Source organism: Rhinoderma darwinii, chromosome 2, assembly GCF_050947455.1.
Source record: "Rhinoderma darwinii isolate aRhiDar2 chromosome 2, aRhiDar2.hap1, whole genome shotgun sequence".
NCBI lineage: Eukaryota > Metazoa > Chordata > Amphibia > Anura > Rhinodermatidae > Rhinoderma > Rhinoderma darwinii.
This window is the reverse complement of record NC_134688.1, coordinates 190,337,092-190,362,531: the sequence shown is the minus strand read 5'-3', so window position 1 is coordinate 190,362,531 and position 25,440 is coordinate 190,337,092. Positions and strand designations below refer to the sequence as shown.

Sequence of the window (25,440 nt, the reverse complement as noted above, 5' to 3'; positions counted from 1 at the left end):
AAAAGGCGTATTGGCGGTCACTAACGGGTTAAATCTGCCTGCAATTCACAAACATCTTCCATAGTCTGAACTATATTGCATAGCTTGGTCATCTGCAAAAATAGAAATAGTGCTATTAATCCCATCCTCTATCTCATTAATAAAGAAGTTGAATAATAGTGGTCCCAGCACTGAACCCTGGGGTACACCACTTATAACCGGTGACCATTCAGAGTAGGAATCATTGACCACAACTGTCTGGATACGGTCCTTGAGCCAATTCTCAATCCAATTACAAACTATATTTTCTAAACCTATAGTCCTTAATTTACCCATTAGACGTCTATGGGGGAGTGTGTCAAATGCCTTTGCAAAGTCCAAAAACACTATATCCACAGCAGCCCCTCTGTCTAGGCTTCTGCTTACCTCTTCATAAAAACAAATCAGGTTGGTTTGACAGCTTCTGTCCTTTGTAGTCCTATAGTCCTAACTATTTTATTGTTCTGCCGATGCAGTTGTATGAGGCCTTTTTTTTTGCGGGACAACTTGTAGTTTTTATTGGTACCATTTGAGAGTAGATGCGACTTTTTGATCACATTTTTTTTAAAGTCAGGATTAACAGAAAACAGCAATTTTTCCATTGTTTTTTTATTTCATTTTTTACATCGTTCACCATGCGGGTTAAATAATGTAACAGCTTTATAGTCGGGGTCGTTACGGACGTGGCGATACAGGCATCTGCTAGGTCATGCCTCTGGCATATCCTAGCAGGCATTCATTACAGGCAGACCTGGGGGCCTTTATTAGGCCCCCGGCTGCCATCAGAGACACAGACACACGGCGATCTTATCGCGGGGTGTCAGTGGGATGAGAGGGAGCTCCGTCCCTCTCGCCAAAACCACTCAGATGCGGTGCACGCTATTGTGCACCGCATCTGAGTGGTTAAACGGATGAGATCAATACTTATATCGATCTCACCCGGTCGAGCAGGGACGCCCCCAGCTGCCTCTGGCAGCTGAGAGCAGGGAGATTTCACGGCTCCCTGCTCTGTTTACTTTATTCTAATGCAGCGCCGTGGAATAGCGGCGCTGTAGAATAAAGCCCATTAATGACCGCCGTGAAAAGGCTAATCGGCGGTCATTAAGGGGTTATACATGGTGATCACATGCTTACCAGCCAAACCAATCGGTTCGACTGTCAGTGAGAAGGTTGCTGGGGAGCCGGGGACACTGACACAGCCGGCGTCTGAGCGCTTTTCACAACACTATGCCGGTTGGAACAGAGATCTGTATATACACGGCCTGGCAGCACGGGGTATGTGCGAAAAGGACGTGTATCTACAGATTGTCGGCATGAAGGAGTTAATCATGCAAAAAAAAGCTTGCCAGCTTCTTGCTACTGGCTTGCAGTGAAACAGAAATCTTGCTTTTTGTGGCAAGTTTGGGGAAGGCTCTGTGGTTTCAACATGACACCCTCATGCAGAGTTGCACAGAGCCATGATGTGAGCCTCTAAAACTCTCGAATACACCTGAAGCTGGATCTCAGTAGCCATGTTTCAAAGTCTAGTAGAAAGCCTTCTTGAATATAGAACAAATCATGAGAGGCATAGAAATGTTACAAAAGTAATGAACTGCCAGATTTAAAAAAAAACACACACAAATGGAGTTATCCGAGGTGATACATTTAATAAAAAAATATTAAACAATGTTTTGTCCATCCATTTATTGTAGACACGGAACAAAATTTGGTGCAAGATGTACATTTCAGAGTAAAGCAGTTTCACATTATCAAACGTAACGTATTAAAAGATTTTTCTTTTACATGTCATTAATTATACATCAGCGTAATACAATCATAAGGGCAGTCCACAGTACAATGTTAAAAAAAATATACGTGAAATACATTTTACAACACTAATAATGTAAAACCTCTTGTAGGTAACATACCATTGAATAGTTTCCAGCGAGAAACCAGCAGTTCATTGATCATCAATGCTTCACTAGCACGTCGTGAGGAAGCAAAGGCTTCTTTCCCAGTTCAGGCAATAAGTGGTGCGCCAGTTCACTATCAAATATCTAGATTTTAGGGTGCAAAACAAAGTTCGAAGTAGTACAAGCAGCCTTGGTGCCCCTTACTACTCATGAGCTGTGGTCAGACATTGAAGTCTCTAGCATCATGTCACTTTCATTCATCTCAATCTCCAGAGCTTCTTCCACTGGTGATCTGGCATCAGATGATTTCGGTAGCAGATGAGAAGTCTCTAATGCCATGATACCACCTTCATCAAGGGATTGACGCTCAAGATCATGTTCTCGCTCTTCCCAGGGAGGTGAAATAATGTTCTTCAAGGTTTTCATTGTGTGGACGTCAAAGTCATAACATTTCAACTTGTCTTTAATCTCAGTTCCTAAAAGGTATATAAATGTTGGTAGACATTTAAGGAACAGATGATTAGGCATTTAAATTACTAGAATCATAAATTCTCAAAAAGTGTTTGTACTGTAATGTGTATATTTTCTCTACCAAAGTCATATCATGGTTAGTGACATCACTGCGGCTCTGAATTCATTCCTGAAAAACCTGACCTTATGCTACACTGAATGAGAACTATGGACAGATATAATTGCAAGAATGGAATCTCTAGAAAAGCATCTTAAGTTTGGAGCAGAACATTATAACGTTTGTTTGGGCTATATTACCTAACTGGGGAAAAAAAAGCAAAAACCGAAAACATTGTCTATATTCCAGACTTTACAATTGTGGCAACTGTTGAAGGGACATGCTGGTCATAATTTTTAACAGAACATTAATACAGGTCATGTTGCTGTGTGAAATCACAATTAAATCGAAGACAGAGTAAAAACTCAGAGGGACAGGGAATATTAACTAAATACCTGTCTTTCAGGTAAAATGTTTTGTGGATATAAACTTCTCTATGTGTGGTCTATAAATGTAACCAGGAAAATACTAATCTTATTTGGAGTGCACCTATGGCGGTATGCTTTAATAGTAAAAATTTTGCTAAACTCATCAATGTACCATTTTTTACTGAAAGAGTAACGGTCGTTTCATAAAACCTTTGACATCTCAGTGACATGTTAGAAGTTTTGATTGGTGGGGGTCCGAGTGCCGAGACCCCCACTGAGTGCTAAAAGAAAAGGGAGAAGCGATCAGCCGAGCAAAGTGTCCCTTTAGCTATAATGGGATAATGTCAATGCTTTTCAGCCCTTCTCGGAAAGACTGAGTTAGCTGAAGATATGCTCACAGTGTTCAATGAGCCAGTCTTCAGCTAACCTCACCTTCTCCCCCTTCGTTTCAGAAATCGGTCTCAGCACCCGGACCCCCACCAATCAAAACTTCTGACATGTCACTATGACATGTCAAAAGTTGTATTAAAAGCAACAGTTCCTCTTGAAGCTTTGCAAACATTTTTTACTTGCTAACGACAAAAAAGGTCTAAAAGACATCTTACCAATATATGCTTCTGAATCACCAATGTACATTTCTATGCAGTGTCCGAGCATTGTAACAGAAAATGTATCATCTCTTCTTAGGCCAAGTGCCTGGGGGGGAAAAAAAATTAATTCAGCACATTTAAAGGAACAAGATAATTTTAAAAAAATGCCTTGCACAAGTAACATGTACTAGCATTAGCTTTTTATTTTCATTAATGTATAGTTCTATAGAATATCACTTTCTATAGACAAGAGATACTGTGACTTTGTTATAGTGATCGGCAGGGGTCCTAGAGATCAGTCGTACTTCTATAACCCTTTACTTCTAAGAACCAGGGCAGATAAAGTGTGGGACTTATCAATTCATTCCTAAAGAACAGATTTTGAAACCGAGGTTGAGGAGGTGGCAGTGTTTTATTGCACTTCTGTATTGGTGTATATGGCTGCAAGGATGAGCTGTATACAGAGGCATCAATGTACTCAACCTTAGAGCTTTACAAGTACACAATATATGCTGTCCTTTCCTCGTGAACACAAAAATACAAGTCATAGATTTCTACATGATCAGAACCTATCCACTTCTTTGATCTAAACAGCTTAAGTTAAAAAAGCAAAGACACTTGCAGGAGGTAAAGAGATAGGTGAAAACATATAGTCTACCTACGTCAAGAACCATAAATTACTTCTTGATATAACCGGTGTGCTTTATTATGACAAATAACATTATCAGTATTGTCATACATTAAAAGAGTTTTACTATCCGGGTCATTTATAAATGTCAGATAGATGCGGGTCCTACTTCTAGGACTTTTTCGTTCTACTCAGTCACAGGACAAGGTGAGTAAAATAAAGTCTTCATTTTGTACAAAATACAACAAAAATGTTTCGAGACCGGACAGGTCTCTTCCTCAGGTGATGTACAAGTAATTGTAATTGACAAACTCCCTGTTATATAGCCCGGGAGAGGAGTCGGCTAGGAAACGACTACCGAGTCATATTGACAGGTCATATTATCGGTTAAAAAGTTATATGTATATATAGATAAAGAGACATAACATTATAAATTCCATTTTTTAAATATGTTATATCATATATTAAAATGAATGTTATACCGAAATGATCAGTTTCTAAAATAGTTTAAAAAATAACAAAATACAGTATGATTTCACAATAGATATAAGGGTATGTGCACACACACTAATTACGTCCGTAATTGACGGACGTATTTCGGCCGCAAGTCCCGGACCGAACACAGTGCAGGGAGCCGGGCTCCTAGCATCATACTTATGTACGATGCTAAGAGTCCCTGCCTCTCCGTGGAACTACTCTCCCGTACTGAAAACATGATTACAGTACGGGACAGTTGTCCTGCAGAGAGGCAGGGACTCCTAGCATCGTATATAACTATGATGCTAGGAGCCCGGCTCCCTGCAGTGTGTTCGGTCCGGGACTTGCGGCCGAAATACGTCCGTCAATTACGGACGTAATTAGTGTGTGTGCACATACCCTAAAAGTATACATAGAAGTATCTTTGTGATTGTGTATTATAAAAATAAGGGTTAGGCTAAGTTCACACGGGGTATTTTGCCGAGTTTTTTGACGCAGAAACCGCGTCGCAAAACTCGGCAAAAACGGCCCGAGAACGCCTCCCATTGATTTCAATGGGAGGCGTCGGCGTCTTTTTCCCGCGAGCAGTAAAACTGCCTCGCGGGAAAAAGCAGTAACATGCCCTATCTTCGGGCGCTTCCGCCTCTGACCTCCCATTGACTTCAATGGGAGGCAGGAGAAAGCGTATTTCTCGCTGTTTTATGCCCGCGGCGCTCAATGGCCGCGGGCATAAAACGGAATTTTGAGGCAGATATTCCTCCCCCAAAATACTCCGTGTGAACATAGCCTAATAATAGAATTTAGACATCTGAACAAAACTGGCTATTAGAATTTTTTATTGCAAAAGCGTCACTGGTTACCATAGTGATATGCCGCTATATTTCTGATAAGTTATTCTAACACCAAAAAAAACCTTATCATATACATTGTATTTTAGTGGAGACAGTATAATCTCAATGAGTAGGATCAGGTAATATAATAGTTTTGATTGATTACAGTGTTCTCTCAAGATATACATTGAACTGGTTTTCACAGATTAGATCACTGTATTATTTCATTTAGTCCTTCAGGAATTAAAGTTTTCTTCTGTTTTTTTTCATAAGCATCAGAAAGTAATGTGCGTGGGTAGTTTTTTTTCTCTGAAGCGCTTATACAGGATGCGGCTCTGTATATTGAAGTCTGTATTTAAAGTACAATTTTTTCTTATGCGCATATACTGACTGTATGGTATATTTTTTAACCATTTTGAATAATGTCTGCTTTTGAAGTCTAAATAGCTATTGCTATCCACTTTTTTTAAAATGTGTCCGTGTGATGATTCTCTGTTCTGTCTTTACAATGACTAGATCTAAGAAATGTATCAAATTTTTTTTGATATTAAAAGTTAAATTAATTCCCCAAAGATTTATTTAATGATTGGCAAAAAGACGTTGCAGTGGTTATATCCCTTTCCCAAATAAAAAACAGATCATCTATGTATCTTTTAAAAAATACAATATGGGTGGTTGCCCATGTGTGCTTCTTCAAACATGCCCATAAAAATGTTGGCATAACTTGGCGCCACTCTAGTTCCCATTGCAGTGCCTCTAACTTGGTGATAAATATTGTGATCAAAGGTAAAAATATTTTTTTTAAATGAAACTTTTCATTAGAGTTAAAATTATTTTTCCCTGAAGTCTTGTAAGTATCGAGACTTTCCAGATCTTTGGAGACTACGTGATATAATGTATTTACAAATGTAAAGGATCTGCCAGACACAGCTTCTGTGTCGATGCCCGTGGTTAGTCAGTCTGCACCTGCTCCTAAGTCTGAGAGATTGACTTCATCTTCTACCACTCAGGCTGGGAGGCTTAGGAGTGGGAGAACCGATCACAGCCTGGCCAGACGGAGCTAGCTCCCGCCCTCTGTCTATTTATACCTGCATTTCCTGCTCCTCCTTTGCCTGTGATTCTTTCCCGTTTCCTGGCTCTGCTGCTCCTGCTATGATTATTGACCTTGCTTCATTTTTTACCCTGGCTTTACTGACTGCGCTCCTGCTCTGCGATTTGTACCTCGTGCACTCCTGGTTTGACTCGGCTCGTTCACTACTTTTGTTGCTCACTGTGTTGCCGTGGGCAACTGCCCCATTTCCCTTAGCTTCTGTGTACCCTTGTCTGTTTGTCTGTCGTGCACTTATTGAGCGTAGGGACCGTCACCCAGTTGTACGCCGTCGCCTAGGATGGGCCGTTGCAAGTAGGCAGGGACTGAGTGGCGGGTAGATTAGGGCTCACCTGTCTGTTTCCCTACCCCGTCATTACAACAAAGTTCCCTTGGTTTGCCATTTCTGGAACAGTGTCCTTATTTGAAACGGTAGTTTCGTTGGTGGACATTTTTTGTGGGCTTGTTTGAAGAAGCACACATCTGGCAACACACATGGGCAACCACCCATATTGTATTTTTTAAAAGATACATAGACTAATCTTTTTTTATTTTATTTGGGAAGGTGATATAACCACTGCAACGTCTTTTTGCCAATCATTAAATGAAAATCTGTGGGGAACTAATTTTACTTTTAATATCCAAAAAAATGAGATACATTTCTTAGATCTAGTCATTGTAAAGACAGAACAGAGAATCATCACACGGACACATTTTAAAAAAAGTGGATAGCAATAGCTATTTAGACTTCAAAAGCGGACATTATTCAAAATGGTTAAAAAATATACCATACAGTCAGTATATGCGCATAAGAAAATGTTTTACTTTAAATACAGACTTCAATATACAGAGCCGCATCCTGTATAAGGGCTTAAGAGAAAAAAAAACTACCCACGCACATTACTTTCTGATGCTTATAAAAAAAAAAAACAGAAAGTGTGAAACAATCGGAATGTCAATCTACTATTAACTAAAAAGAAAAACTTCATAACAAACATATGAATGAATTTGAACAATTAAACTATTCAAAGTTAAAACACAATCAGAAGTTCTTTCAATTTTTTAACAAAATACAATTGTGCACATAAAAAAAATGTGAAATATTATGTGCAAACACTGGCATATCTTACAAAGCGATCCCTTTTTAAGCAATAGTTTACCATCCAAGCCGTTAATAACTTAAGAGAGCAAGATCAAAAATATTTTGGCACATAGCCGTGTAAGTTTTGCAAGCAAAAACAACGAAATAAAATCAATTATTGATGCAAAATCAAACAAAAAAAAGCAGCTCCAAATGTGGCAAAAAGAGATGTCTCTGTTGTGATATGATCATTAAAACTGACAGTTTCGAATCAAATCAAGCTGGAAACAAATATAAAATTGAGACCAATCTGAACGGTCAATCGCAATATGTAATCTATATAATTGTCAATGCGGCCTACAGTATGTAGGTAGAACACCACAACACCTACATTGCCGTGTTAATAAACACCGATCTAATCTAAAATGGATTTTTGTTACACAGCGTTTCTAGACACTGCACATCATAATAATTTCTATTGTTTTAATATTATACATATAGAGCAAATAGCTGAATCTAGAACAAATCGCTTTGAGTCTCTTTGTAAACGAGAAAACTTTTGGATATATAAACTAAAAACTTTAATTCCTGAAGGACTAAATGAAAAGATGGAGAAAGTGATCTAATCTGTGAAAACCAGTTCAATGTATATCTTGAGAGAACACTGTAATCAATCAAAACTATGATATTATTACCTGATCCTACTCATTGAGATTATACTGTCCCCACTAAAATACAATGTATATGATAAGTTATTCTAACACCAAAAAAACCTTATCAGAAATATAGCGGCATATCACTATGGTAACCAGTGACGCTTTTGCAATTAAAAATTCTAATTCATAGCCAGTTTTGTTCAGATGTTGTCTAAATTCTATTATTACCCTTATTTTTATAATACACAATCACAAAGATACTTCTATGTATACTTTTATATCTATTGTGAACTCAGACTGTATTTGATGTTATTTTTTAAACTATTTTAGAAACAGATCATTTCGGTATAACATTCATTTTAATATATGATATAACATTATAAATTCCATTTTCTAAATGTCTCTTTATCTATATATATACATATAACATTTTTAACCGATAATATGACCTGTCAATATGACTCGGTAGTCGTTTCCTAGTCGACTCCTCTCCCGGGCTATATAACAGGGAGTTTGTCAATTACAATTACTTGTATATCACCTGAGGAAGAGACCTGTCCGGTCTCGAAACATTTTTGTTGTATTTTGTACAAAATAAAGACTTGATTTTACTCACCTTGTCCTGTGACTGAGTAGAACGAAAAAATCCAACACCTGCTGCGCCAGAGGAAATATCCGCATTTTCCTATGCCTTTTTCCCAATGAAATATCAAGGCTGTTTCCAGCCCTCGAATCGGATCTCCGGCTGCACCAAATTCTAAGCCCCAAAACGGCAAAGACTATTGAACCATACGCTTTTGGATGTTATGCTCCCAGCATAACACCTCAAGGTGAGCACAAACCTGTTATCTCTCGTATAACGAGCACTCTACTTTTTCATGCACTATGTGCGCTTTGTCTTTTTTCTTGTATTCTGTCTACTTCTAGGACTCACACCTATCTCTAGAATGGGGCCCCTTAAACCCCGTTTTAGCTTTCGGTGTTCCAGCTCACACTTGTGATTTCCGACCATGTGAGAAAAAAAACAGCGTACCTCGCTGAGCTATGCGGTTTCCGTCATTCCCGTAGAAGTGAATGGCAGTTACGGAAACAGCGTAGCACGCGAGCTACGCTTTTTCAATAACAGCCATTCACTACTATGGGAGTTATGGAAAACAGGGTAGCTCCGCGAGCTATGCTGTTTTCTATCAATGAGGGAGACTCTAGACATGGACCGCACATCCACTATATACTATGATCAATTGCGGCTAGGCAAAATTATTAAACATGAACGAGAGGTTCTTTGTAACATTTTGATCAAATTGTATGCAAGCCCACTTGCCACTTCACGGCGACCTCTTAAAAGTGGGTCCCTACTCTATCGGTTGCACCAGCGCGTGGCGGTCACCGCCACTGCAGCACTGCTCCTGCAGAGGGAGCAACCCAGAGGCCCAAAAGCACCCATGCCATCAGGCCAAGCCAAGCCTCCTTGGCTCTGGGCCATGTTCCCCCACAAGTGCAGCACCTGTTGCATGCCTTAACAAGACAAACCCCTTTAAGGGAAATTCTAGATGAAGTAGATGGGTTCTATATAAAGAAAACTTGTCAGCTACCTTTTGTTTTTACAGTTCTATTAACATAACATAAAAAGACCACATTTTATCAAGTGAATGGAGTGGAGTTACAATACCAGACACAGTGTGTAGACAAGAGCAGCACAGAAAGTTCAGGGAATTAGGTGTCAGTTAACAAGTTTCTAGGTACATTTGCTACCTGGCTGCCGGTATTCATCTGGCCTGATGTGAACTGAAATAATTTATACATTTGTGCTCTATTTAAAATATAAGATTTTGAAAGCAAAAATTTTACCGTGTGAAAGTAATCGATTGCGCTTTCAAAGTTTCCCATTAAACTATGTATGTATCCAATGGCAGAATAAGTGGATGCATTTTGAGGTATTAGAACCAGGGCCTGGCGATGATATTCCAGTGCATCTTCATACTTTCTGCAGTTACGAGGAAAAAGATTCAGATTACACATAATTAAAATATTTACAGATAATCAATGTAGCTAGTAAGGTTTAGAAATATGACATGTTCATTGATAATGTGGTGGGAACCTACTTAGAAATGAAAGGAGTTTTCAAGGTGATAATACATATATTAAATGGATTTGTTTTTGCAGAAACCATTAGTAAGGGCGCTGTGACGTGTGGTCTTTGTAACCTCACATCCGTAGAGTGACATGACAATCACATGACTGCATCGTCCATTGGCTCTCTGCATAACTTCCCACACATAAAGCTTACAAAATTAAGCAATTGATTCCAATTTGATATAACCATATGCGGTCACAAAGTTTACTGTATTTACTTACTTGAGTTTTCGTCGGACATGACCCAAGTTGTTTAGCAAAGGTTCCCATTTATCAACTGTGACCTGTACAACAGAAAACAAATTGTTTTTTAGTAAAATCTAGTGCTGTGATTACATATGATGCAAACCAATGTATCAGCTCCTGCTTTCCAATTGTCTGTGCAGAGACCCACATCAACATGAATACGGTTATTTGACTGTCCATATAGTCTTACCTCGTTGCCAATTGCTCTGATTTTTTCTAGCGCTTCCAGGAACCATTTCTCTGCAGTTTTCCAGCTGCAGAGTAGACATATTAATGAAAACCCATAAGAACAATCCAAAAGTGACAATTCTAAGTGTCACTAGAACCTCCTATACTTACTCTCCATTTTGGAATGCCACCACACCAACTTCATGCATAACAAATGGATCTTCTGGTGCAATACTTAATGCTTGGCTGAAAAATCTTTCTGCTAACTTCGAATTATTTGTAAGCCCATACTCCAGTCCAATATACAACATTGGCAAATGACATCTAAAAACGAAAAAAAAATAATATTACAACACAAAGATGTTAACACCATTAAAGTGGTTTTCACATTAAAAGGGATTTTTTGAGTACTCAACTGACCATAAAATACTTTTATTGTCCAGTCAATTGGGGGACCCAAACTGTGGGTATGTTGCTGTTACCACTAGGAGGCATGACACTAAGAAATAAAAAGTGTTGACTCCTCCGACAGGATATAACCCTACTAGAGTCACTGAGCTAGTCAGTTTGTACAGAAGTGAAAAGGAGAAGCAGACCACAAGGGAATAATAATATCATAGTCAAAAAGAAGAAAACTGTCCAACGGATACTATATGAACTGTAGAAACAAGTGACAGCTGTGACCCCCAATGGACTGAACGAGAAAAGGATTTTACGAGACAACTTAAGAAATCCCCTTTTCTAATTCGACTCATTGGGGGACATGCTGAACCAGGGGTGGGAAGAGAAAAACAAAAAGGACGTGAACGTCTACTCTACAGATGCTTGCAAAACCCTGTGACCAAGGAAAACATCTGCTGAAGCAAAAGTATGCACCCTGTAGTAAATATGTGTAGAGAAGACCAGGTAGCCGCCTTGCATTCTTAAAGATTAGAAGCCTGACGGCGCACAGCCCAGGAGGCACCAACCACCCAAGTGAAACGGGCCATAATTCGGAATTGGGGTTCCCTCCCCTTGACCCAGTAGACTTTGCGAATGTTCAAACAAATCTATTGGGCAATAAAAGCCTTAGAGCCTTCCTCGGACCTTCCAGAACCACAAAAAAGGAATCGGATTTGCGAAAAGAGTGATAGGTAGACCTGCAAAGCACAGACCACATCCAAATTGTGAAGAGAGCGTTTCTTAGAATCCAATAGAAAGGGGCAGCAGGATAGCAAAACTATATCTTTGTTAAAGGTGGAAGGAGGAGACCACCTTGGGCAAAAGGGAAGGCACTGTCAGGTTGGGTACGTGGATCCACTGGACCGTACCGCCTTGATGGTATGGCAGCTGGCCAACAGGACACGGGTCACAGTCTATAGTTCGTGTAGTGTACCTGTGGTAGCTCAGACAGTAGCAAGACAGGCTCGGCTGGGACTAGGCAGGAGCAGGACAGGCGTGGTAAACAGCACAGCACGACTTCAGCTCAACCCTTTAAGAGCGAGCACGAGCGTACGCGTGCACCCTACGGGACCCAGCCGGGAGACGCGGAAGTGAGCGCTGGCATCTCCTGAGGGAGGAGACGGGGACCAGCGCTCCCAGTTCCATGGCTGTGGGCGTCAGGAGGTGAGTGAGCCTGGCGGCCCGCGGCCATGGGTATGACACACTGTACTTTACTGCCGTATTCTGAAGCAAAATTAAATACGGGAAATGAAAAGTCTGGACTAGGAGTTCAGAAACCCTCTGGATCAAGGTCACTACCACGAGGTACACCACCTTTCAGGTAAGAAGACCTAAGTAGATCTCCCACAGAGGTTCAAACAGAGTAAACTGCAGCACGTCTAGAATTAAAGGTAAAATCCCATGTAGGAGTGGGAGACCGAGAGGGGAACAGCGTAAGCAACCCCTTGCAAAAAGGTGCGAACATCAGTTTTGGACTCAAGAGGCCTGTTGAAGAGAGCAGATAACGCAGACACTATAAGGGCTTATTCAGACGAACGTGATATACGTCCGTGCACCGCGTGTGATTTTCACGCGTCTCGCACGGACCTATATTAGTCTATGGGGCCATGCAGACAGTCCGTGATTTTTGCGCAGCGTGAGTCCGCTGCGTAAAACTCACGACATGTCCGTTCTTTGTGCGTATTTCGCGCATCACCCACCCATTGAAGTCAGTGCAGAGCCAGTGCAGAGAGTGACGTCATCTGTCAAGTACCCCACGGCAGGATCTGGAAACGTGGCCACTTTGGAAAATGTAAGTATATTACAAACGTATTTACATTTGTAAATTACAAACATTAACACAGTCATTTTATCTCGGGCAACCCCTTTAAGGCTTCCACTTTGCAATAACACCTCTTGCAGTTGATTGTGGAATATCTATAAAGGGAAGAAATGTCACTAACTGTTGCAATAGTGGCATCCTATTACACTACTACGTTCGAATTCTATGAGATCTTTCAAATGACCCATTCTTTCACAAATGTTTGTAGAGGCAGACTGCATGGCTAGGTGCTTGAGTTTATACACCTGTGGCAATGGGACTGAATGAAACACCTGAATTCAATGATTAACCCCTTAGTGACCAGCCCATTTTAGGCCCTAATGACCAAGCTATTTTATTCGTTTTTCTATAGTCGCATTCAAAGAGCTATAGCTTTTTTATTTTTTCGTCTACATAGCTGTATGAGGACTTGTTTTTTGCGGGATTAGTTGTGCTTTTTAATGGCACCATTTTTGGGTACATATAATTTTTATATTAACTTTTATTAACCTTTTTGGGGGGGGGGGATTATAAAAAAAACCTGAAATTCCGCCATTGTTCTATGCGTTTTTAAATTGACGCCGTTCACTATGCGACGTAAACAACATGTTACCTTTATTCTATGGGTCGTACGATTACGGCGATACCACATATGTGGAGGTTTTTTTATGTTTTACGACTTTTGCACAATAAAAACACTTATGAACTAAAATTATTTGCTTTTGCATCGTCGCTTTCCAAGAGCCGTAATTTTTTTATTTTTCCATCAATGTAGTGATTTTTTGGGCTTGTTTTCTGCGGGACAAGACATAGTTTTAAATGGTACTGTTTTGGGGTGCATGGGACTTATTGATTCATTTTTATTATGACTTTTTGGGGGGGCAATGGAAAAAAATTGCAATTTCGCCATGGTTTTTTGCGTTTTTTTTTTACGGTGTTCACTTTGCGGTTTAAATTACCTATTAACTTTATTAATGGAGTCATTACGGTCGCGGCGATACCACATATGTGTACTTTTTTTTTTTTTGACACTTTATGGGAAAAAATGGTTTTATTTTTTTACTGTACTTTTTATTAATAATATTTATTTCACTTTGATGACTTATTTTATTAGTCCCACTAGGGGACTTTACTGTGCGATATTCCGATCGCTGCTATAATGCTCTGGTATACTTCGTATACCAGAGCATTATTGCCTGTCAGTGTAAATCTGACAGGCAATCTGTTAGGACGTGCCTCCGGCGCGTCCTAACAGGAATACGTCCAGGGCAGACCTGGGGGCTTTTATCAAGCCCCCGGCTGCCATGACACCCCATCGGAGACCCGCGATTTCATTCGCGGGCCGCCGATGGGTGACAGAGGGAGCGCACTCCCTCTGTAAACAAAGTTAAATGCCGCGGTCGCTATTGACGGCGGCATTTAATGGGTTAAACGGCCGCGATCGAAGTAAACTTCGATCGCGGGCATTGGAGCAGGAGCTCAGCTGTCATCAGACAGCAGAGCCCCGGCTCCTGCCTGCACGGGAGACCCGTGCAGGACTTAGACTAGGCTGACGTGAAAAGGCGTCAGCCTAGCCTAAAGCCCATTAGTGAATCACGTGAAAAGGCGTATTGGTGGTCACTAAGGGGTTAAGGGGTGTGTCCCAATACTTTTGTCCATATAATGTATCTTCCAGAAAGGGATCCATAAGCACCAACTGAGCACTATAGGAAAACTTCTTGTCAGTCTCTAAGGAATAGAAACATACAACTCCTCAAACTCTGAGTGAGAGGGAAATAACTCGTGAGACCTTTTGGGTCGGCGGAATGTGACAGCATCGAGCGAAGGGGAAACTTTCGCATCAGTGATCTGTGAACGATTCTAGGACCGCTTTGAGGATACGGTCCACTGTAGATGACAGTTTGGAAGACTGATCCTCATCCAGATCAGTTGGAATCTGAAATTTCTTTCTCAGACAAACCCTCCCTGGATGGGGATAGTGGCAGACTGAGATAGAAAACACAAATGGGAACTGTGAATGAGCAGATTTGACCCGTTATTGGGGTCTGCCATGTGAGGACGACGTGGATGGAGAGTCTAAAGCAGGCTGGTCAGAAAGGCAAACCAGAATGTCCATCATGGACTGGGTGACATTAGGAGTAGGCAATGCTGGGAGTGGCAGAGCAAGGGATGCTTGGTATGAAGGCCAGCATGCATCGCGCAAAGGAGTAGGCTGGTCACATGAAAGCTTTTGGTCGCATGTGAGAGCAAGCTTAGCGAGTTACAATGGTCGCTTATCGGGAGGATTCTCCTCTGATGTCTGACATGGCAGTAGAGGGGTCACCACGGTTCACTGTAAAAACGGGGGTCGATTTTGGTGAGAATGAATCCACTCAGATACTGCAAAAAGGCAAGTCAGTTACTTCCCTTAAAAAGGGGGTAATCACCCCCAGTGGTACCTAGGTTCTGTTAGGTTAATAGCTCCCTAACTAATAATAAACTAGCTCAGAGTCTAGAGAGGGGTCCTGAAGCAAAAGTTGATACCCAAGGGCAGATCCTACCAGTTTCCAGCAGGACAGATGTAATCCTAGCACTAACAGCAGCAGCACCCAGAAGGAGGTCCTGAGAAGACCCGCCCCTTTTGCTCAGTGATTGGGTGCAATAAGTCATATGATGACTGTTTGCTATTAATTGGAAAAACCATAGTGCAAGGAATCCTGCCCCCTAGACGCAGTAGAATGAGGGGTAAAATGAAGGTTGGGAAAGACAGGCGCACGACTTGCCCGCTCCTAGCCTCGCCCATACTTACAACCCCATTAGAAAGCCAACTTCACTCCCAAGGCGTGGGACCAGCAGAGACCTCCCCTCTGTGTGTTAACTTAAGATAAAGTGGGACACTGGGGGGGAGCAGATAGGGAATGATCCTCAGGCTGATGGGTGGCAGAGTAGCTTGTGCTCGTTTCTCTTCTTTCCATTGGCAGGGGGACGCCGGCGCTGTAGTGGGGACACCATGCGCCCGCCATTGAAGGGAAATACAGGGGGATAGCATTGCTCCTGTTTTCTAGCTGAAAGAACAAAGAAAAATAAACTAAAAAAGAAAAAATGCAGGACAACCTGCTGTATAACCAGGGCTGTCTGCCTCCCATGGACAATATGATAGAACTGAATTAGCTCAGTGTCTGTAGGAACGGTATATCCTGTATGAGTCAAAAACTCTTTTTATTTCTTAGGGTCATGCCTCTTAGTGGCAACAGCATATACCCACGTTCTGTATCCACCAATGAGACGAACGAGAAAATACATTTATGGCATATTGTTTTAATAGATCACAAATGTCTAACCAGTGGGTTTCTGACTGCTGGGACTCGCACGAACCCTGAGATCAAGGGTGCCTAGGCCTCACATGCATGGTCAAGCTCTGTATTATATAAGAGATATGGAATCAGCTTTTTGCAGGATTAGTGGAGGCCCCATCAATCACATATGCTTAGATATATAAATAGTTGCTGTTCAATCCCAATATTCTCCAAAACAGGGAAACTATTTTCCATCACAATATATTGAGGTGGTTTCGAGACAAACTCAATAGTCACTTATACGGTAAGTCACATGACAACTCATATGCAGGCAAACATATTGTAAGGCTGGGTTCACACAACCTATTTTCAGACGTAAAGGAGGCGTATTATGCCTCGTTTTACGTCTGAAAATAGGGCTACAATACGTCGGCAAACATGACGTACTGTGCTGACGACCTCTCATTTACGCGTCGTTGTTTGACAGCTGTTAAACGACGACGCTTAAAATGACTGCCTCGGCAAAGAAGTGCAGGTTACTTCTTTGCAACGTAATTTGAGCTGTTCTTCATTGAAGTCAATGAAGAGCAGCTCAAGATTTACGAGCATCAAAGGCGCCTCGCATAATGCGAGGAGGAGCTTTTACGTCTGAAACGACGCAGCTGTTTTCTCCTGAAAACAGTCTGTCTTTTCAGACGTAAAAGCCACTTCTCGTGTGCACATACCCTAAAAGTACACAGTACGAGTTGCTTTCCCCCAGATTCTTGGTCAACAGTAACAACATACCCTTTCATAAGTTGTGCAGCAGTGAAGTAAGCAGCCATTGCCTGGTCGTGTTCACTCTCCACTGCGAATGAGTGACCATAAGCAATCCATGCAGGACCGTAGCTTCTCTCTAATGTGGTGGCTTTACTGTAATATAGCAGAAAACAATATGTCAGTAGAAAATTTCTTAGCCTAACTAAAGTATATCAGTGGGAAAGTGAATAAAATGGTTATAAACACAGCAGCAAGTAAACTAATATATATTAAAGGGACACTAAAGCTAAAGTCAGCCGAATGCAATCTGGTGTTCCTTGTCATCAGCAATTTCACCCTATGGAGAGTCTGACTGTTAGGATCCTTCAATTGGATTAGTTTCTGGAAGTCCAGTAAAATAACTGCCCCTATGGTCACTTCTTTAACGCCAGAGCCGTGAACCTCCAGAAACACCTATATTTAAATGTCTGAATGATATTAGCACCTCTTTTTATAACCTTTACTTTTATAAGCTTATTGCTGTAGGTTTAGTGACCCTTTCAGAATAGCGGTATTTCACACCTTAGATATCGCCTGGCATGTTCATTTTTATGCCCAACCATGAGATAATAGCATCCTACTGCAAACCAGGAAACCTAAAGGAGTGAAGAAAAGCACAGTAATCAATTACAATACAAATACAAAGATATTACATAGTAATTGTCAAAGAGGTATTCCCATCTAATAATGTTTCAACATATTACACGGGTATGCCAGAAGAGACAGAGGTCTGTTCTCGCTGCTAGTTTGTGACAATGTGTCAGTCTGGAGTCCAGGCTGTTTATCTCAGAGATTGGCGAGATTGGATACAATTTAATCTACTTCGCAGCTGAGAGCAGGACTAGGTCAATATAGAATTGTGCACTGAGAGAGATCTCATTCAATGACAGCAAACATTCAAGCAATGACAACAAAGATTATCATTCAATGACAGCCCTGTTTACATGATGTTTTTGGATCCATTTAACGTATATGACGGGAAAAGCTACTGACGTGCAAGTTAAACGGTAAACTGGCCTCCATCGGACTAATGTTAGTCCTATGGACATGTTTAGCATGTACACTGGGAGCTCTCTTGGAGTAAACACTAAACACACATCACAAAAGTGATGTGAACAGGGCCTTGAAATAGTTGCATAACTTTTCATTTATACAATGATTTATTATTTACATAAAACTGGAAAACACCTTTAAGGCCATCTTCATGCACACTTCTTTTTCTCAGCAATTTAAAACTAATATAGAAAATACTACGGGTTTCAAGCGTTTTTAGTAGTGTTTATTTACATGCGAAAAGCATGACCACAAACGTGTAAATGTTTTGTATGAATTCAGCCTCAATCCTACTTTTGTCCAGGGAACAAAGAAGGCAGGTGACAACTAATCTGAAGTACTAATCCATGACGGCATATACTCTCCAATGAAAATGAGTAAGTCCTAACTCTACTTTAGAGTTGACTCCACTTCCCATCTAAAGTAATGCTTACTTGTGGGTTTTCTACCATCAAAAGAGAGAAATCTAACAAACAGTGTATAGATCTTGCTACCTCACTTGGTTTCCCTCAAGTACAGTCTTCAGTTTTGGCTGAAATGGAAACAGTTTGCCTATAGACCCGGCAGATCCTGTCATTCTCACGGTTAGGCCCTATTCACATCAAGTTAGGAGCTTCCGTCGTTCCTCCAACAAAAGGCCCGAACGTGGCATACAGTGGGATACGTATCCCGTGGATCAGTCCTGGCAAAACTACTGAAATCACTGTGCATTTATGGACAGCGACTTCAGGAGTTCGCGATCACTGGATTCGGCCGATGCTCTGCTTGGGGACTCCAGCACTCCTATAATGGACAGTGACTTCAGGAGTTTTCAGGGGGCCGGAGTCTCGGGACAGAGCCATCTAATAGTGCTCTGCCCAGGGACTACAACACTGTGGAAGCTCCTGACCTCACTATCCCTATATGGACAGTGATGTCAGGAGCTCCCCGAGGTCTACGTTTATGTCATAAGCGGATGCCACACAGCGGCATCCGTCACCCATGGGCTCCCATGTTAAAAAATATACGGTGCAGTATACGTTTTTTCTACGGGATCCCTCAGGATGGAATATCGTAGTCTACTACGCTACTCCATTCTTCAAAAAAAAAAAAAAAGGTATACCGACGTATACCAGCCCGACGGAGGCCAAAAGGACACTCTTTTGGACTCCGTCGGGATAATGGAGCCCTATGGACACGTTTATCTTGTACGTCGGGAGTTTTCCCGACGTACAAGATAAATGTAGTGCCTTAACGTGATGTGAATGGGGTCTTATGGTGACAAATCTGCTTTCTGTCACTGCTTGGTTGCAATGACAAATAGTGGTGATGGAGGAAAAACATTGAGGCATTTGATGGTCTCGCAACTTGGACCCCAATTAAAAATGGAGTTTATTGCCATACAATTTCTTCACACACAGCAATTTATGAAAACTCCTAGGTCATTTAGATACGAGAAAGCTGTAGGCAAAAGGTCATTTCACAGACAGAGAGCAGAAATAATTAATGGAGAAGAGAAGGGGAAAATTGTCTGAGCTACAGTACATCACACAATAAATAAAATGTAAATACTTACAGGATTATTAGGATATAAATCAACCAGTTTGTGGGAAAGATAGAAAAGTTCTGGAAAGATAAAGACAAAGTTTAAAATACTTACTTCGGCTAAGAGATTACTACGTTCATTCAGCATGTGTGTGAATCATTCCCACGTGATCATAAAACTTACCATTCGCTTTGTTTAACTCTACCAGAGTGCCTATATGAACCGGTAAACAATTTGCATGGAAGGGATCTTTCTCCATTACTCTGAAAAGCAATCAACACAATGTAAGTCTGAAACGGTTACACAAGTTACAATCAGTAAGCTTAACCATATTTTATGGTTGAAGGAACACTGCAGGTAAAATGAATACATAGTAGTATGCCTACTCAGTCTGAGGGGGCGGTGCATGACACAGGAATCTCTATGTCATGCACCACCCCTCCAGGCACTGCACTATGCATAACACCGTGTATCAATTTTACCTGCCATGTTCCCTTGACAAAAAAAATAAATAAACATTCAGCAATTCCTCTACAAAGGCAGATTTTCCAATTCTCAGACAAAAATATATTAATAATTGACAGGAATGATAGGAACACACAGACCAAAAAAAAAAAAAGTTCAGTATTAACCTAGGCAGCTTCAAAAGGCAAATTTTTGTAAATTATATCCAACGATATTCATACAAGAATCCCATAGCTTTCAATAACATTTTATAAAGACAACATTTCCCAAATACAATAAATAAAAATGGTTGTCCCTGCTGGAGTGCTTTTAAATATCACTAAATATCACTTTTAAATATAACTAAAACTCCACTATTAGTTTTCGGTGCCAACCTAATAGATTTACGTACGCAGATGTGAGTTTATAGCACATCTTGAAATCACAGTTGTAATAATGTCTTTCTGCTAAAGAAACGACTACATCCAGATTATCTTGAAGACCATCTACAGATTCTGGTATCACTGTTTCACTGGGCTTGTTGTACTGAAAAACAAGAAAATGTTTTTTCTTTAAAACATAGTTTCAACAAAAGGGAAATTATAAAATGTTTATAAAAAAACAAAAAAACTTTAAAGGCTATGTAAACCTTTGCACACTTTTGTAAAAAAAAAAACAAAAATATATATATATTATGGGATTTGAAACAATTTTTTTATTGGATTTTATTAAAAAAAAAAAAAAAAATTGTTAACTCTTTGAGATAGAAGCTGTATCTTGCATTTAAAAGCTGAATCCGTCAAGTCAGCGGGACTGACCGCTTCGGTGATAGCAGTCCCTGCATATGTCTGACACGCAGAATATACCGGTTATTGATCACATCTAAGTTTGTGATCGATAACAGGTGGACCCGCTGTCACCAAAGCCGTCAATCCCACTGACTTGACAGATTTGGGATTGAGTGCAAGATACATAAAAGTTGTTTCAAATCCCATAATACGTTTATTAAAAAAAAAAAAAAAAGTTTCCAAAGGATTACATAGCCTTTAAGTGTCATAAATCTGCCCACATTCTTACTAGCCAGATTATCCACACATTAGGCAACCTGGAAACGGTTTGCTTTCTATAGATAATTTTATTTACACACATCATAGCTAATAAATATTAAATGTAAAATATGTATAAATAGGTGTATTAAATATATATGTAAATACACAAATCATTGATACACAGATCCCTAGTAGACATTTTATTATACATGTATAACAGTGAACAACTACCTTTTTCAGTTTGTTGTCAAAGAGGAAACGGAGGAGTTCTTGATCTTCTGGACATTTCTTACTAAGAGGTAGAGAGTCAAGAAGTTCTTTCTCTGTGTATAGAAAAAAACCACTTACTGGAGATCTTCATAGGGTGCCCATACTTATGTATCAAGCCTTAAAGTATTACTAAAACTAAAATACAGAGACGCTTAAAGGGGTTTTCCCATCAGAGAAATTTACGACATATCCGAGGGATATGCCATAAATGTCAGATAGGTGCGGGTGCCAGAGGAGGAACCCACATCTATCTCTAGAACGGGGCACCTTAAACCCCGTTCTAGCTTTCTGTGTTCCCACTGACGCTTGTGATTTCTGATCGTTTAAGAAGAAAACAGCATAGCTTGCGGAGCTACGCGGTTTTCCGTAACTCCCATAGTAGCGAATGGCAGTTAAGGAAAAAGTGTAGCTTGCGTGCTATGCTGTTTCCGTAACTGCGATTCACGTCTATGGGACTTCCGGAAACAGTAAAGCTCAGGATACTCATAAATAGATGCGGGTCCCTAATGGGGGCCCCGTTCTAGAGATAGGTGCGGGTCCCAGAGGTGGGACCCGCATCAGACATTTATGACATATTCTGCGGAACACCCCTGTAAACCATATATGTAAATGATTTGAGGACATAAGTAATGTAAATAGTTAGGGTATGTTAACACGCTTAACAAAAAATGGCTGAAAATACAGAACCGTTTTCAAGGGAAAACAGCCTCCGATTTTCAGCCGTTTAAGCAACTAGGGTTTTTGCTGAGTTTTTTACGGCCGTTTTTGGAGCGGTTTTTCTATTGAGTCAATGAAAAAGGTCTCCAAAAACGGCTTAAGAAGTGACATGCACTTCTTTTCACGAGGCATTTTTTTACGTGACCGTTTTTAAAAAACGGAACGCTGTTTTTCTCATTGAAATATATAGGCAGATGTTTGTAGGCGTTCAGCCCCCTGCATTGTTAGCTGTTTTTCGAGGCGTTTACTGCCCGAAAAACGGCTGAAAATAGCCCATGTGAACATACCTTAACAGAATCGGTCGTGATCTCAGAACCCAGACGTCTACGAAAACATATATTTCAGGTTTTTTGGAAGAACATTTCAATAGTTTCTAATCTATTTAATAACTAGAACTCTTTACTTGTCCAGCTATGCAAATGATTTTTGTGTCATACCATTTAAATACCCCAAACTCCCATTTAGTTAAAAAAAAAAAAAAAGAAAAAAGTGTAACTTTTTTTGTTTCTGTTTAATAAGTTGTTAATGGTTTTCTCTGGCATGGATTGAGCTCAGTGTGTATATTGATGAAGCAGACAAAAGCCTTTGCCTTCTCTGTAGGGTGTCTACATGTGTCTTGGCACCTGTAAGCCACTGCACGATTGTTTGAGCGGGAACATTACATTTTCATGTAAATTTACAATGGAGCTGGTTTAAAGCCCGAAACCACATAACGTAAATTTACAGTTTATCCCATGGTCCTTAACTGGTTAAACTACAGTTTTTCTACTGTGACCTATTCACATAATATCCTGTAGTCTGCTGTAGGGATTTTTTCCAGCTGACCTGCTCCTACTGTCAAATTGGCATTGCTTTTAAAGATAAAAACACTTGTAAATCATTCTATATGACAGTTTCAATGCCTGGTGGACGCTTTGGTAATATGTGCTGTAGTGTTTGCAGAATACACTAGATGTTATTCCAAAAAAGTCAAACTACATGAAGATACATGGTGATAAGTTGATGCCTAACCTTCTTGCGCTGTCAGCATATGATGTGCTGTTAATAGGTCAAACGCTTCAAAGCAGTAAACATCAAATTTCAAGGCCTCTTTGTAGCTATAGGTTGCCAGGGCTCTGTTATCCAGGGCATCATAGATCTTTCCACGTAAAAGGCAAATGGAGCTTTTGATCTGTAACAAAACCATTCAAGAACCCCATGAGTCCCAATGTTAAATCAAATAAATTTGACTCAATGTAGCACAAATAAATATTTTGACAAAATATAGGAAGCTGCTGCCCGTTCTGGCTGAAGTTTTTTACTGTTTAGTTGGAATGTTTAGTTGCTTACAAACTAAACTATACAAAAGTAATTGTAGGAAAGTAACAATACAATTAAGCAAGAAGAAAAGGCAAAGATCAACGAGGAGAAAATGAGATGACCAGTAAATTGTAGAGGAAAGTTACCCGCTACATATATAATATCCAGAATTATGACAACTGAGGATTAACACCACACAACAGTGGGAAAAACAAGAGAATGAGAGAACTTCATGCAGCTAAAGCTCTAATCAAGCTAATGTTTTTCTCTTTGTTATTCTGTTCCATCATTTGTACAAAAAAAATTAAGAGAACATTTTCCATTAAGGCACACCGAACCTTTCAGGTGACTTTTCAGAGTAAGCGGTCATATGTGTGTACATGAGAAAGCCCTATTTCTGAACATTACAGGAAATGTATTCTGCATTTTTTAGCAGTTTTCCTCTCTACAGGTGCTCCCTCTAATTGAGTTTTCCCTAAGCTAGCAGGCAGAGCCTAACTGCGGTCATGTCTTCAATACACCGCACACAAAGAGAAGAGAACTTCCTGCTCCCCCAAATCGATTTATAGCACAGCCTCAAACAGCAGCAACATGGAGTACCTAATACAGCAGTAATGAGCAGTGTAGCTGTCAATCCAGCATTGGGTTGAGATAGAAGACTTACTAGATGCTGCAGTAGCATCTGTGTCTTTGTGTCTCTGCCTCTCTCTCACTCCACTTACTCCCCCCCCCCTTCTATGGGCAGTTGTAACTTGATCCTTCAGTGAGCTATTAATCCCTCTCGTCTTGAGGAGGTGGATTTAGCAGTAAATTTAGAATAAGTGAACAGTTAGGGGGTGGGGGAGGAAAGGAACAGAGTCTGATAAGATATATTACAAAGTTTCTTATATTTGCTTGTACTATTATTTTATGCAAAGTTTGCTGAAAAGTTAGTGACCATTTAATATCCCATTCATTTCAATGGTATTCTTCTAATGGAAAATCAGTTGGAATGTATTAGCGTTGGTTCCATCAGTCTCCCATTGCTATTAACAGGCAGAATAGCATAGTCTACTCTCTAGAAGGTGAAAGAAGCTCTGGCATACTTTTCTCATTGTTAGGTAAAAATGTATTTTAAAGCCACTGTGTAAAACTACAATATCAATAAAACAAGACTTTACCGAGGACTGTGACATCTGCCATTCTCCAGAAGCCTCTTTTAAAACTTTTTCATCCTTTGTATTCTTCTCAAACAACTTTTTACTGATTGGTTCCTCCATATCCAAAATATCTAGAGCTTGCTGGTACTCTTTTGCAGCATACTTAAGAAAAAGGAAAGGGGTTAGACCTTCGCCGATCCCAAATTGATAGGGTATCCTAAAAATAGACCATCAATGTAAATCTTGGAAGGCTCATTCAAAAGGGGGTTTCCAGCTTCCAGCACTCTTTATCTATTCACTAAATAGGTGAAAAATGGGGTCCAAGCGATGTGCTCAGCTGTTTCCGTCAGCCCTATAGACTTTGAATGGGGCGACACCACGCATGCCCGGCCTCCGCTCTATTCCAACTCCTTGTCTTGTGTTTGTTGGCATGGGGGGGAAAGGTGGACCTGGGTCCCCTGTTATGGTGATCAGTGGGGGTCCCAGTGGTCAGACCCCACTGATCTAGCATTTTCACCTATCCAGTGGAGGCTGGAATACCCCTTTAAGTAAAATTCGACTTTTAGCAATTCTTGTCAATAGCCCATTTAAGTAGTTAAACTGAATGCAGGGAAGTGCTCTATATGCTTTTTAAGATCAAGTGTATAACACATAACTGTAGCATTAAACTTTTTTGGACCATCTGATAATCTGGCACCTATCTAGTTTCACTTATGTTGCGTTACAGGAATTTTACGGTAACAAGAGAGGAAGTCTATATTGTGTGCTGGATTAACAGAAAATTCTGGATTATGGGGCAGCCATTGGAAAGTTTGTAAAATGGGAAATCCCAAAATTATATTGCTCCATGCTGGAAACAAATGTTAGATTCTGAAACATTCTAGAAC

The 25,440-nt window shown here is 40.3% G+C and overlaps 1 protein-coding gene across 1 annotated transcript in view; it reads right to left on the bottom strand.

Annotated features, from left to right (window-relative positions):
• Positions 1–1,686: 1,686 nt before the first annotated feature.
• The window catches only part of CDC16 (cell division cycle 16), a 31,719-nt gene continuing 7,965 nt past the window's right edge, over positions 1,687–25,440 (bottom strand). The window contains exons 5-18 of the mRNA XM_075852645.1: positions 24,575–24,715; positions 23,127–23,286; positions 21,360–21,451; positions 20,492–20,625; positions 19,819–19,898; positions 19,666–19,715; positions 17,580–17,653; positions 17,046–17,171; positions 10,914–11,066; positions 10,765–10,828; positions 10,551–10,612; positions 10,044–10,179; positions 3,452–3,542; positions 1,687–2,386 (exon numbers count right to left, since the gene is read on the bottom strand). Of these exons, the coding sequence (XP_075708760.1) occupies positions 2,118–2,386; positions 3,452–3,542; positions 10,044–10,179; positions 10,551–10,612; positions 10,765–10,828; positions 10,914–11,066; positions 17,046–17,171; positions 17,580–17,653; positions 19,666–19,715; positions 19,819–19,898; positions 20,492–20,625; positions 21,360–21,451; positions 23,127–23,286; positions 24,575–24,715 (1,632 nt within the window). The 3' untranslated portion in view covers positions 1,687–2,117. The remainder of the gene's footprint in view (positions 2,387–3,451; positions 3,543–10,043; positions 10,180–10,550; positions 10,613–10,764; positions 10,829–10,913; positions 11,067–17,045; positions 17,172–17,579; positions 17,654–19,665; positions 19,716–19,818; positions 19,899–20,491; positions 20,626–21,359; positions 21,452–23,126; positions 23,287–24,574; positions 24,716–25,440) is intronic.